At 45.5% G+C, this 13,070-nt stretch overlaps 1 protein-coding gene across 1 annotated transcript in view; it reads right to left on the bottom strand.

Annotated features, from left to right (window-relative positions):
- lrrc47 (leucine rich repeat containing 47) overlaps positions 1 to 10,843 on the bottom strand; it is a 36,970-nt gene extending 26,127 nt beyond the window's left edge. The window contains exons 1-3 of the mRNA XM_084332774.1: positions 10,255 to 10,843; positions 9,047 to 9,538; positions 8,461 to 8,577 (exon numbers count right to left, since the gene is read on the bottom strand). Of these exons, the coding sequence (XP_084188900.1) occupies positions 8,461 to 8,577; positions 9,047 to 9,538; positions 10,255 to 10,824 (1,179 nt within the window). The 5' untranslated portion in view covers positions 10,825 to 10,843. The remainder of the gene's footprint in view (positions 1 to 8,460; positions 8,578 to 9,046; positions 9,539 to 10,254) is intronic.
- Between the last annotated feature and the right edge of the window lie 2,227 nt (positions 10,844 to 13,070).

Below are 13,070 nucleotides of genomic sequence, written 5' to 3' on the forward strand. Positions count from 1 at the left end.
CACTACTTTTAGGAGTACTCGGGCTCCACTGCTGCTGGCGGGATCGATGTACATGACGCTCGCTTTGCTGCTGGATGGTGCGGGTGAAGGGCGCCGTCTGTTACTGTCGTGAAGTATGTCCAGATGGGCTCCATCGCACTTGGTGCACCCTTTCTTTAAGCGGCATTCGGCTGCCATGTGTGAGCGCGCACAGCGAAAACAGCGCTTGTTGGACTTTATCCATTGACCTGCTTCCTCCGCGTTCAGCTTGGGGAAGGAGTCACATTGCGCTAGCCAGTGTTCTTTCTCACAGTAGGGGCACACTATCTTCCACTTCTCCGTTCTGGAGGGGGTACTGTGGCTCCTGCTGCTCGGTACTGACTCCGATTGGTGCATCACAGTCACCGATCTTCTTCCATCATTTAGTCGTCTGGTTCCTTCTCTGGAGCCAGGGGTGCTCCGTCCGAATGTATCTAGCCGTAGGCTGCTGACTTCTCTCGCCAGGAAGTCTGCTAGATCGAGGAGGTTCGGTTCGGGGCCATTCGGGTCTCGGTGGTCTCTCTGCCGCCTAAAACGCTCCTGTCGAGCGGGCGGCAGCTTCTCCAAGATCCTTTCCACATTTGAGTTGGCGTAAAGTTCATGCCTCCCCTTCTCTCTCTGCGCTCCCAACATCCCTACCAGGGACTGCACTCTGATGGACAGGTCGTCCAGTGCTCGATTGTCTATTGCTGGGGGTAAGCGGTCGATGTGTCGGATCTCCTGGATCACGTAATCCCATATGCGCCCATACCTCTGGTCCAATGCTACCAGCGCTGCTGTGTATGGGGTGGTGGAAGTCGCGTAGGCGAGCGCTATATTATGTGCGCGGGGTACCTTTAAGTGCTTCAGTAGGATGGCGTATTTATGGCGTTCATCCAATACATCCACCAACATGGTCTCCAGACACATGCGGAGTTCTGTATACTGGGCCCGGTTCTCTTGGGTGAAGTCGGGTACCATAGGCGTGCCAATGTATGACGCTGACTGTGGATACATCGGCGAGCGTTGGGGGAGAGGCCTCCTAGGCGAGTCTCCTCCCGCTCCTTGGTATGGGCTGGTACCGGCAGTGTACCATGGCCCGCTTGTCCAGGTGCTGTTCCTCGGTGCGGGTCGTGCGTCGTGCTCACCCGTGTATAGAGTCGGGGGTCTGTAGCGCAGCTCCGCGGGAGTATAGCCTGGGCTGTACCGGACCTCCTGAGTACTGTGCTGTCGTCGGGCGTGGTTCTCCTCCTCTTCCTCTTCGTCTTCAGTTAGGTCATCCAGTGCTTGTAGTCTCTGGTTTAGCCTCTCCACAGGATATGCTGCTCCTTCCCGGTTGCTAGGTCTCGCTTGGACCGGTGGGGGGAGGTGGTCTGTGGGGGGTATAGACCTCGTCTGTTGGTCAAGTTCAGGGTTGTTTACTCGGCTAGGGGATGCCGCCCTGGAGGTGTGTCTAGACGAGTTCCTGGAGCCTCTGGCGGAGGGAGAGGGTGTTGTCCGTCTGATCAGCTGTTCTATTAGTTGCGCTTGCTGTCTGTCGCGCTCTGCGTCCCGTAGAGCACCAGCAGCTGCTCGCTGGCTGTCTGCTCGGTCTCGGGCCACATTCTCTTCCATCTGAATGCGTCTTATTTCCAGACGTATATGCTCTTCTTCGCTCCGCTGCTGGATCTGCAGTCGGTCGCGTTCAGCAGCGGCGTTCAGGCTGATGAGGAAGGCCTGCTGTAGGGTCCTCTCTGCCTCGCTGGGAGAAGGCGGTTGTATAGGGGAGCCTTCCCTCGGGGTACTCCTTGCGGAGCCTTGGAGCTCTATCTCCACGGTGCTCTCCCCGTCTTCTTCCGTGCCGAGTTCTCTCTCGGTAGCGTTGTATTCCTCCCGGGACTCATCGGGGACTACTTCTTCAGTACTGGCGGGGTGTGAAGTCATGTCTGGTTCCCACTGGTCCCCACCGTGAGCTTGGTCAGTTACATTAGAACCCGTAGGGGCCTCTATGGTCGGGGTAGTCTGGGCGTTGAGGTTAGACATACTTTTACTTTCTAGTTTTACCGGGTTTACTGTTAGTAGAAGACTAGGTTGTTGACTGACAGCGTAAGCCTCTAAGTACTGAGGGAGCCGTCGTTCGCGCTGCGGGCGTTGGTTAGGAGGATCGTTTCGTGGAGTGTTCATCATAGGCCATTTCAATATTAATAACACTATATTAATATTACACTAATTACCATCCGGCTCGAAGGACCAAAAGTAACTGAGGGGTACAATTCCCTGACTGTATTGTTAGATATGATACTTACTACCACTACCTCTTGTACTTTAGACTCTGGCCACCCAGTACTAGGCATAAATAATTATGGTAAACACTCCCACGTAGATGAAACGATCCAACACAAATGTACCAAGTCGAAAGTCTGCGTTTAATAATAATTAATACATAGCAAAAGGTATGTAGAGCAATCACTTAATTACATTTATGATTTGAAATAGGATGCACTTTTATGGCAAATGAGTATTCGTTGGTATATCAATAGAGAACGTCCAATCTCTGGTGGCGCAGGCGGTAAATATACAACCTGGAATATTTAAGGAATAATAGCAATGATACTTTAATGATTATAGAACTGGATACACTAGGGGGGAATTCCGGTCGCTTGTAAGACAACTGGAGAAGGGGGGGGGGGTAGAGTCTGGCTGTATCCGTCTGGCCGAGGGTATCCTGGGAGAACCCACGGTTGTGCGGCTCGGTGCCTCAGCGATCCTCGATCCACAGATGAAAGCAGTTGGACTCTCTGTGGGCCGGCTTCCTCCGGTCCACGATGGAGAGACGTGAAGCGACCTCGTCGTGTAGAGCGTCTCCTCACCTGTCGTCCTCTCCGGGGGGGGGGTTTCCAACACACGGCAGTGTTGGTCTTTATCCATAGAATAATCACTGTATACAAAGCATAATCCGTGCCTGGGAAGGCGGGCTGTCGTCGGTAGAATAATCCGGTATGCAGGTCCACTCGCTCGTCGGCTCTGGGGCTCCTCGGGTGCAGCCACACATGGGGTCGGCCACCCTGGATAAGCAGCCAGTTCTACCCGAAACGATGGGGGTACTGACTACGATAGTATTCTCACCGCACGAAGCACTACATATGAATAGACTATTATTAGCTTAATAGACTACGTCCAACTCGACGATATAGTGCCAAATATGACTATTCAAATATTAATATACACGATGTCTCAATACCGATGGTAGGCCGAACTTGGCCTTACTCCCACACGTGGCGTCGCGGGGAGGCTTTACGTCTGTCACTCTATTGGAGGGTAAGAAACTGGACTAAAAGGAAGTCCTACTTTAGTAGCGCAGTATATATACGCACTATGAACAAATAGTACCATTAGTGGTGCGGTAGCCAGATTCCTACGCGGAACTAGGACTTGTTCGTACATGTTGAGCGGTACGTTTGAACTGGGTCTGGGGGGTATGGCAGCCTGGCACCAAGGTCTCGACCAATAGTAGAATGGAGACTATTATGGGATGTTCAGTAGGCTAGAATGGATATTCAATGCATATTGTACAAGGAATATACAAGGGATATCAGGGAATATTAGAGAATATACAAATACAATTAAATATATATATATAAATAAATATATATATTCGGTTTAATCTGGCCCTTCACAACAAGAACTGTACAGGATTGTTTCTTTTTTTATTATGTTTTTTGGCTAACTAAAATCTGCTATTCCTGTTTTTGAGGCTCACCAATGGTTTACATCTTGTGTAGGGATGCACCGAAATTTCGGTGGCCGAAAACTTTCGGCCGAAAATGGCCAAAAATTTTCTTTCGGCCGAAAGAGTTTTTTCACCGAAAATATATCACCGAAAGTCAAAGAACATAAACAACCTGTAACCTAACGCGTGTTGTTGTGATGATGTCATCAAAACACGGCTTCAGTCATTACATGCGCAACGTGAGCTCTTCAGTCCTGCGTTCTAGCAGCCTGCGATAACTCCTCTTGGGACTCGGGAGTCGCGCTGTTTCTATGGCTGCGTTTACATGGACAGTTTATTCCCCTTTTCATTCGGAATTAACGTTAAATCCTATTTAAAGTTATCATGTAAACATCTGAAAATACTTAATTCCGAATGAAAATGGCCATTCCGAAATAAAATCCATTCCGATGTAAGTGGCCGGTTTATTCCGTTTATCATTCCGAATTAAAGCTTTTTCTGTCCATGTAAACGCTTTTTCGGAATTAGTTCCCCCCGGTCTTTCTGCACATGATCGTGCATAGGCTACAGTACACATAGATGATCGCGAACAGGGGCACATATTGTTCCATAGCATACGCCTTCAGTTGATCATGACAAATCCTCTCTTACCTTGACGATTAAAAAGCCTCCATAATTTAGTAAATAAAGCTGTAGCCAGCCAGCTAGTATTGATGCTATACAAAATGCTATCCACAAAATGCTATCCACAAAATAGCTACATAGCAACTAACAACAATGGTATCCTGAGGTAACGTTAGATACAACGTTTGCTAGTCGAAATGACTGGACACACACAGGGACAAGTTAAACATCAATCAATTAATTTATTCCAACAGGTAGTTTGAGCTGCATGTGAGCCGCGGTCTTTCTCTCCTCTCCTTTGGAAACGAATGATGATACGTTAGCTAGAAAAAGCACAGAACCGGCCGGCAAAAGTGAAGCTGCTAGCAACAGACACTATAATACTTCCGTCGGGGGATTTCAAAATAAAAGAGCGACGTCTAAAAGCACCGTAAATAGGTTTATTTTGTACATTATCTAACGTTAACACGAACCTAAACTAACTTTAGATTAGTTTAGGTTCGTGTATAGATATATATATTAGATATTGTAAAGAATAAACGTATTTACGGTGCTTTTAGACGTCGCTCTTTTATTTTGAAACCCCCCGCCCGGAAGTAAAAATTATGCTTATTTGTCTGCTTGTTATCAATGGGTTGCTACATACGGGGTACAATGTTACATAGGCTGTGCGTCGATGTTGCAGAAGCATAAAGGCCTGCAACACCTTTGCTTTTTCGATGTTGTGGTGCAGTTGCTTTGAAGTTGCTGTAGCATTTAGAGGCCTTTAACGTTAGCAGAATAGACACACCGAGAGTCTGGTTAATGTTGTTTGGTACGCTAGCACAGTAGCTGAGAATACCGGTCGCAGCTGTTTGTTTACTTCTGGTAAACGTAATGACGTTAACATCCTGTTTACGTTTACCCAATCAGAAGCCTTCCCAGCCCCAAACCTTACGATGACTCGAAAACTCCCGATTAGACAGTGACTTTCATGTAAACACCTTGTCGGAATTAAGATTTGACATGTAAACTCGCATGATTTTTTTTTACATCCGAATGATTTGATTCCGAAGTTATAATTCGGAATTAAAAGTCACCATGTAACCGCAGCCTATGTAAACTCTGCGCGCAGCGCGTCCAATAAATGCATCTTTAACATGCTTTATATCCTCGCCATTACTATATGCCCGTCGCGGTAAAAAAACCTTAACTAACGTTAGCGTTAAGCTAGCTAACAACGCTTCAGTTCCTCTTTCAATCGTCTTTCTTAAGCGACGTCATCCCCCGCTAATAATCATGGGAGATGTAGTAAATACAAGTCCTTCCATGTAGGCTAGAACGCAGTGAATTACGACAGTAGTTCAAGTTTCTTTATTAGTTGTCATACAAAAATACAGAGTACTTTTATATAAAATGCTTACTGTAGCCACTACAGTAACATCATTAAGTCTGCTATAAGCTATTCTCCCTCTTGTGTGTGCAGATCTTTATGCAGTTTTAAAGCACCATGGCTTTGTTCTGAATGCACTTGGTTGTAGTTATCCTACATAGAAAAGAAAATGCACTTGACTTTTATTAATATTATTTAAGTTAAGTTTAGCCATAATCAAGTCTTTTGTCATAATCAGGTAGCTGAACAAAAAAAATACATTATATATACATATTTCTATTAATCATTTTCGGCATTCGGTTTTCGGCCAACTGTTTCCTATTTTCTGTATCGGTTTCGGCCAAGAATTTCCCATTCGGTGCATCCCTAATATTGTGGTGAATCCTCTGTATTCACTCTGGTGAAGTCTTCTCTTGATTGTTGACTTGACAGATATGCCTACCTACCTCCTGGTCCTGGAGAGTGTTGTTTATCTGGCCAACTGTTCAGAAGGAGTTTTTCTTTACCAGGGCCCTATTCCCCGTACCTGGCTAACTGAGTTAGCCGGATAATTTTCAGCATAGCTTGACTTAAGCCAGACATTTCCGTTCACCGACGTCGGATATTCTAAGTCGCTATGGTAACAGATCAGAAAGTTTGAACCTGCTCCGGAGCAGGGTTTAGTTCAGTTAGCTGGATAACCTGCATGGCCACACCCTCGCAAAGAAATGCCAGCTCGCTTCCTGAAATAATTATCACAGTCTACATCCCATTATACCATTCTGAATTATGTTTTTGTGCTTCGTTTTCCTAGAGGGGGCTTTTGAAATGTAAAATAATAGACCTAAAATGCTGATACTAAATTTACTTTGTCCTAAATAATGCACGTCATAGTTATACGGATACGCCGCTCGCGACACAGTTATTTTAATAACGGACTAAACGGATCATTGCAAATGTGAATCCCGCTGGGATATTTTTAATGAATGAAACCTATCGGGCGTTTGGCTCCGATTAGTTTAATATTCTTCGCTGTGTATTTGCTTAACGGAGCGCCCGGATTGTGTTTCATTCAAGCATATGAAGCGTCTATGCGCGGATTGTGGATATGAATTATGAGTAATCTGAATCTGTGGAGTGTTTAATTGTATCACTGTCACTGTGACAGTGTCACACGTTAGTGATATTGTAACTGGGTTTAAAATATATGAGGAGATGCGCTATTTGATGGATTTGATGATGTGACGTGACTTGATAAATGTAATGAGCCTTTGGCGTTTTTGATGAATGAATTTGAGAAAATGCATTTATCTTTTCAAGCACTGTTATCTGATGATGAACATGAGGTGTCACTGGTATAAACCAAAGGGTAATCAATTCAATGCATTGGATTATGTCCGAAACAGATTAAAACCTGATTAATAGTGTAACTGCGTGCAAGCCTCCCTCCAAGCCTCTCTTTGGGAACCATGTATTTATATAGTACATAATACCTAAGCACATACAGTACAGATATCCTCATAATATAATTCGTATCAATTAGATATACTATTTGGGCTTGTTTTTATCCTTATTCTGAAACAGTTGAACTAATTATTTTCGCTAGCAAGATCTCATTTGATTATTCATTCCATTAAGCCTACTGCCAGCAGCACATTTAAAGAAATATAATCTGATTGATTGGGGTAACTTAAAATTTGCCTATAGATTATGCATTTAACTTGTCGGCGAGGCTATTGAGCCGTACTGTATTGTACCATTTCTGCAATCTGTTAAAGTTTTTAATCAATCAATCAATGCCGTTAGAAAATCAGGATTTCTGCGATCGACACTTGCTGTCTTTTTAGGTGAGGCGGCCGTGCACACTTATCCTGAGTATCAAGTCTGGTTCGAATGAACGAGACTGAATCAGCGTTCGAGGAACAGGGAAAGCGCGGATTCAAACATTGGGTTAATTGAATCTGGATAATGGGACTTTTGATCGACTTAGTTGAACCAGGTACGGGGAATAGGGCCCAGGGCAACAATTCACTGAGTTATCCACCAGTTGTTTTCTGTGGTCTTTTGGTGTTGCTGAGCTCACCAGTGCATTCTTTCTTTTTAAGAATGTACCAACCAGTTGATTTGGCTACACCTAATGTTTTTGCCATGTCTCTGATGGGTTTGTTTTGGTTTTTCAGCCTAATGATGGCTTGCTTCACTGATAGCGACAGCTCTTTGGACCTCGTATTGAGAGTTGACAGCAACAGATTCCACATGCAAATACCACACAATTAACTCTAGGCTTTTGTCTGCTCCTTATAAATGAAATAATGAGGGAATAACACACGACTGGCCATGGAACAGCTGAGCACCCAATTGTCCAATTACTTTTGGTCCTTTAAAAAGGGGGAAAGGCAAATATAGACATGGTTGTTTCTTACACCGTTCACCTGATCTATGTGTAAATACCCTCACATTAAAGCTGAAAGTCTGCATTTAAAGCACATGTTGTTTCATTGTTTCATTGCAAGTCCATTGTGGTGGTGTACAGAGCCAAAATTGTGAAAATGTTGTCAATGTCAAAATATTTATGGACCCGACTGTATGTCATGCAGCACATGAGCCAATAATATTAGACATTTGTTCACATCAGCAATAGATCGTTTTGCATTTTGAAAGATGAGCAGGTCATGATTGCCTAGAGAAATAATAATAACAACAATAATAACAACAGCAACAAGCCTACAAAGCATAACTGGCTCCTGTGGAAAGAGTTGAAAGTTAAATGTGTTGGTACCTTTAGCTCTGCTGGGGGTCTAGCATCATACACCAGCGGCCCCTTGAGGAGCTGCATGTCGTGAGTTGCAATGGTTGCCGTGGTCCTCTTACCACATAGGTCTTCATGAAGCTTGGTCTGAAAAAACAGGGGAGTTTATGGTGACTGCTTGGCATGTGTTGCACCCGTGTCTGTCTATAGTTGCATGTAGGGCTGGGCGATTAATCGAGTTTCAATCTCAATTACGATTTGAGCTTCCCACGATCATGAAAACAAGATAATCGAGATAAAAACTATTACTGTGCCACAAGCCGCGTTGCTCTAATTTGATCTTGTGTTGTAAACGCAGTGCACCCTTCCTTCACGGCGTGTTATTCCAGTTATTTTGAAACGTCTTAGGTAACTTGTAGAATATGACAGAAAAAGGCAGCCTTCGGTCGAGAAGGTTAAACGAATCTAGTCGTTGGCATACGATGTTCTCAAATCAATGAGCAATTGTGTTGTTTTTATAAATCACGATTTCAATATCAATCAAAATAAGTGTGATTTTTGCCATAATCGAGCAGCCCTAGTTGCATGGTGTTCCTTGTGAAAGCTGTGACGTTACCTGAGCCACCAGGAACCTCTTTAGTGCATTTCCGGACCTCAGGTCCATACCCCTCACCACGCAGCACACCAGATATGGCCGCACATCCTTCACCTCCGCGGCCACTGTCACCGTGAACGCCGCAGCGGTGCCGTCATCGACGGCGACGTGGAGGACCCTCACCACCATCTTGCTCAACTCCTCCAACTCGTCCTCCTCTTCCTCTCCTTTCTTCTTCTTGTGCTGCCTCTTCTTGCGGTCCGCGTTGTTGCGCCCGCCCGCCTCCGGCTTGTCCCCCGCGTCCTCGCCATGCTGCACTGGCTTTCCTTTGCCTTTGCCCCTGCCGCCGGCACGCAGGTAGTCCAGGATGGACTTGGTCTGGCAGCCGTTCACCATCTTCTCCAGGCGCTTGTCCTTCAGCCGGTTGCCTTTGAAGTGGATCTCCTTCAGCTTGGAACAGTCCCCCAGGTCTGCAGGGATCTCGGTCAGCTTGTTGTTGGAGAGGTCCAGGACCTGCAAGAGAAAAGGGGGAGAATTTTATTTGTTTTTATAAAATAAAGAAACGGAAGAGAAGTAGGGCTGGGAAATAAACGAATGTCAACAATAATTGAAATAAAATAAATTATATATTTGAATAACTAAGTTGTGTTATTTCCTCTGCCAAGCTTTGTAGTGGTGGGCATTTCCCTTGCGTTTAAGGTATTCTGAAAATAAATATTTTGTAACTTTATTCTAAACCACAATGGTGTTTGCCGTCTTCAGTTAGAAGCAGAAATTAACCTTTTTAAGCAATATTTCATACACTATGTATACTCTGCTATTATAGATATCTACTGATATGAAAAAGAATACAGTGATAAGAATTTTGGCTACACTATAATCACAGGAGTAGAGTTCTGTCTGAAACCGATTGGTCCTGGCCCGACCTGCCAGGTTTAGACTCAAGTCCAAAGCTGCTGCAGTGGTTCTGGCTCCGAATCAAAGCTCTAGTCAGGATCGGAGCACTTTGATCTTCTGCTATTAACAAATATAGGAGGTATTGGCACATTCTTAATAGTCACCATCATTAATCTATTCATGATGACAATGACCCAAAACAATTGGGCCTGTAAACACTGGAGAATCCCTTTCTCCAGTGTTTCTCATAGCATACTCTGTCTCTGCTTAGTTATTTTGGCAGCCCACCACAAACACATTTTTCAGACAGGCCCACCACAAACTGATTTCACCTTCAGACCAGACAGCTTATAAACATCTGCGCTCAGCTCTTCGATGGAGTTGTCGGAAGCAACGACGGTGCTGAGAAGCTCCAGTTGCTGCGAGTAGAGGTCGGCGGGTAGAGCAGCGATGTCATTCTTGGAGATGTTGATGGTGGACAGCTTGGTGCACCGGCTCAGTCCCTCTGGCAGGGACCCGAGGCTGTTGCAGCTCACATTGAGAGTGTTGAGTTCCCCCAGCTGGGTGATCTCTGCAGGCAACTCTCGGAGGTTGTTGACCGAAAGGTCCAGAACCTTGAGGGACTTAAGATTTCCGATGGCTTTTGGGACTGACGCGAGCTTATTCCTGCAAAGAATGAGACTCTGGAGGTTGGTTAGATTTTTGATGCCTTCTTGTAGCTCAGTCAAACTCGGACACTGGCTGATTTCCAGGTAATTCAGGAGCGTGAGAGAATAAATGCTAGAATCGAGTCCCCCATCTAAAGCGATTCTCTCGTCGACTAATGCGCCTTGTAACACGAGTTCACGTCTCTTCTCTTTTGCTGCTCTTTCTATTTCTGGCCAATTCTCCAAGTCGTCCATGCTGCCTCTCTGCTAGACTACCCGGAACCAAGAGAGGAAGTTGTCGAAAACGTTTTGTGGAACTTGATCGATGCGGTCCTTCGGCGCAGGATAGACGCAGCCAGAATTAATGCTGCATTCGATTATAACTCAGGGGTCGGACATTCCGACTTCGTACTAGGTGTAGAGGAGCCAAAGCTTTATTTAGGTTTGTATTATATGAATGTTTTAGTTTATATGTTTATTTTTATAACCTTACATTGAAACGGCATTAGGAATATTGATTGGATTTAGATAAAGTCATTGAACCGTCTTATTTGTCATAATAGAACATTCTAGAACATTTGTGATGTCACAGTATGATGTCATAATCAAACATTCTAGAACATTTGTGATCATGTCACAGTATGATGTCATAATCAAACATTCTAGAACATTTGTGATGTCACAGTATGATGTCATAACCAAACATTCTAGAACATTTGTGATCATGTCACACGTATGATGTCATAACATTGTCAAACGGCGTGCTGAGAGTATGCTGCAAGGATTCAGTACAGTTTAAAGCAGCTGGGAAGTTGACAATGGTGATGGAGGTGGGGGTGGAGACAATTATCCCTGGAGAGAGACAGCAGGGGCTAAAAGGAGTCATTTACGGGGTTTGCGGTGAGTTGACCGAGGAGGACATTAAGGGTTATATCAAGGGAGGAATTGTCAGTGGTGTCTATAGATTCAAGGCAAGGGAGGGGAGCTCAGGAGCGCCAGTAGTGGTAACATTTGCAGACGCAGTGTTACCAGTCAGGGTGTATATAGGGAGCATGTCGTACGCCGTGAGAGAGTATGTAAGGCCACCGCTGCGCTGCTATAAGTGCCAGAAGTTCGGGCATATTGCAGGGGCTTGCAGGGCGAAACAGAAGTGTGCGAAGTGTGGCGAGGGTCATGAGATCAAGGAGTGCAATGCAGAGGTTCCCAAATGCTGTAACTGTGGAGGGGAACACCATGTAGCGTTTCGTGGGTGTGCATATGTTGCTCAGGCCAAGGAAGTGCAATCTGTGAGGGATCAGTACAAGGTGTCATATGCCGAGGCAGTTAAGTCAGTTGCGACTGTGAAAGAGAAGGAAAGGAGACAGGGGGTGAACAGGGTGCAGCAGGGGAGTCAGCAATCTGCTCCAACTCTGTCAGCCGCGCCTCCTATTATTTCCGATGCGTCTCGGTCTGGACCTGGTCTGCCAGCCGCGTCTCAGGATGAGGTGATGATAATGACCAAGACAGCGTTTCTGGCTTTCATGGTAGAGGTGGTGGCGGGAGTGAAGGACGGTGAATCAAAGTCTGACGTCTGTCGAACGGTGGCTAATGCAGCTGAGAGGTTTTTGGGGGTAGGGATAAGGCCAGATGAAATCCATACTGTACTGGAGAGTGGGGTGCTGGGTGAGGGTGGGCAGCGGCCGGGCAAGGGTGCTGCACTGGGGGCAAAGGGGAAGGAGAGGAAAAGTGGGGTTGAATGGCAGAAATGCAGGAGTAGAGGGGCAAAGGAGAGGGAGAAGAAGGAGAATGAGAAGAAAAGTGGGGGTGAACAGTCGTGTGCACTAGGGGCAAAGGAGAAGGGGAAGATAAGTGGGCAGATAGGCAGGGGGCGGACGACAGACAGGGAGAGTGAGGGGGACAGCAGTATGGAGGAAGAAGAAAGAGGATTAGATCACTGATGTTCTGTATTCTTCAGTGGAATGCCCGGAGCCTGATCGCTAATGGACAGGAGTTAAAAAGATTTGTGGAGGAAGTCATAGTGAAACCTGAGTTAATTTGCATTCAGGAGACGTGGCTGAAACCTAGCCTTGAGTTTGTTATTCCAGGATATGAGTGTTTAAGAAAAGACAGAGTTGGTAGAAGAGGCGGAGGGTGTGCAACTTTCGTTAGAGAAGGGATCCAGTATAGGGCATTGGACATAACATCTAACCTTGAGTGTGTGGCAGTGGAAGTTTGGAGTAATCAGAGCCATAGTCCCATAACGGTGCTTAATTTATATAATCCGTGTAAACAACTTATTTTGCCTGAGTTTGATGAAATTATGCAGAAGGTGAGAGGTCCAGTTATATGGGTCGGTGATTTTAATGCTCGTAACCCATTGTGGGGAAGCAATAGTAAGGACAGTAATGGAGTCGTGGTTGAGGAGATCCTGGATAAGCATGAGCTAGTTATGATAAATGATGATAGACCGACTAGGTTTGATGTCACAAGGGATACTTGCAGTCACATAGATTTGTGTTTTG

This window comes from Notolepis coatsorum, assembly GCF_963971535.1.
Source record: "Notolepis coatsorum genome assembly, chromosome: 17".
Lineage (NCBI taxonomy): Eukaryota > Metazoa > Chordata > Actinopteri > Aulopiformes > Paralepididae > Notolepis > Notolepis coatsorum.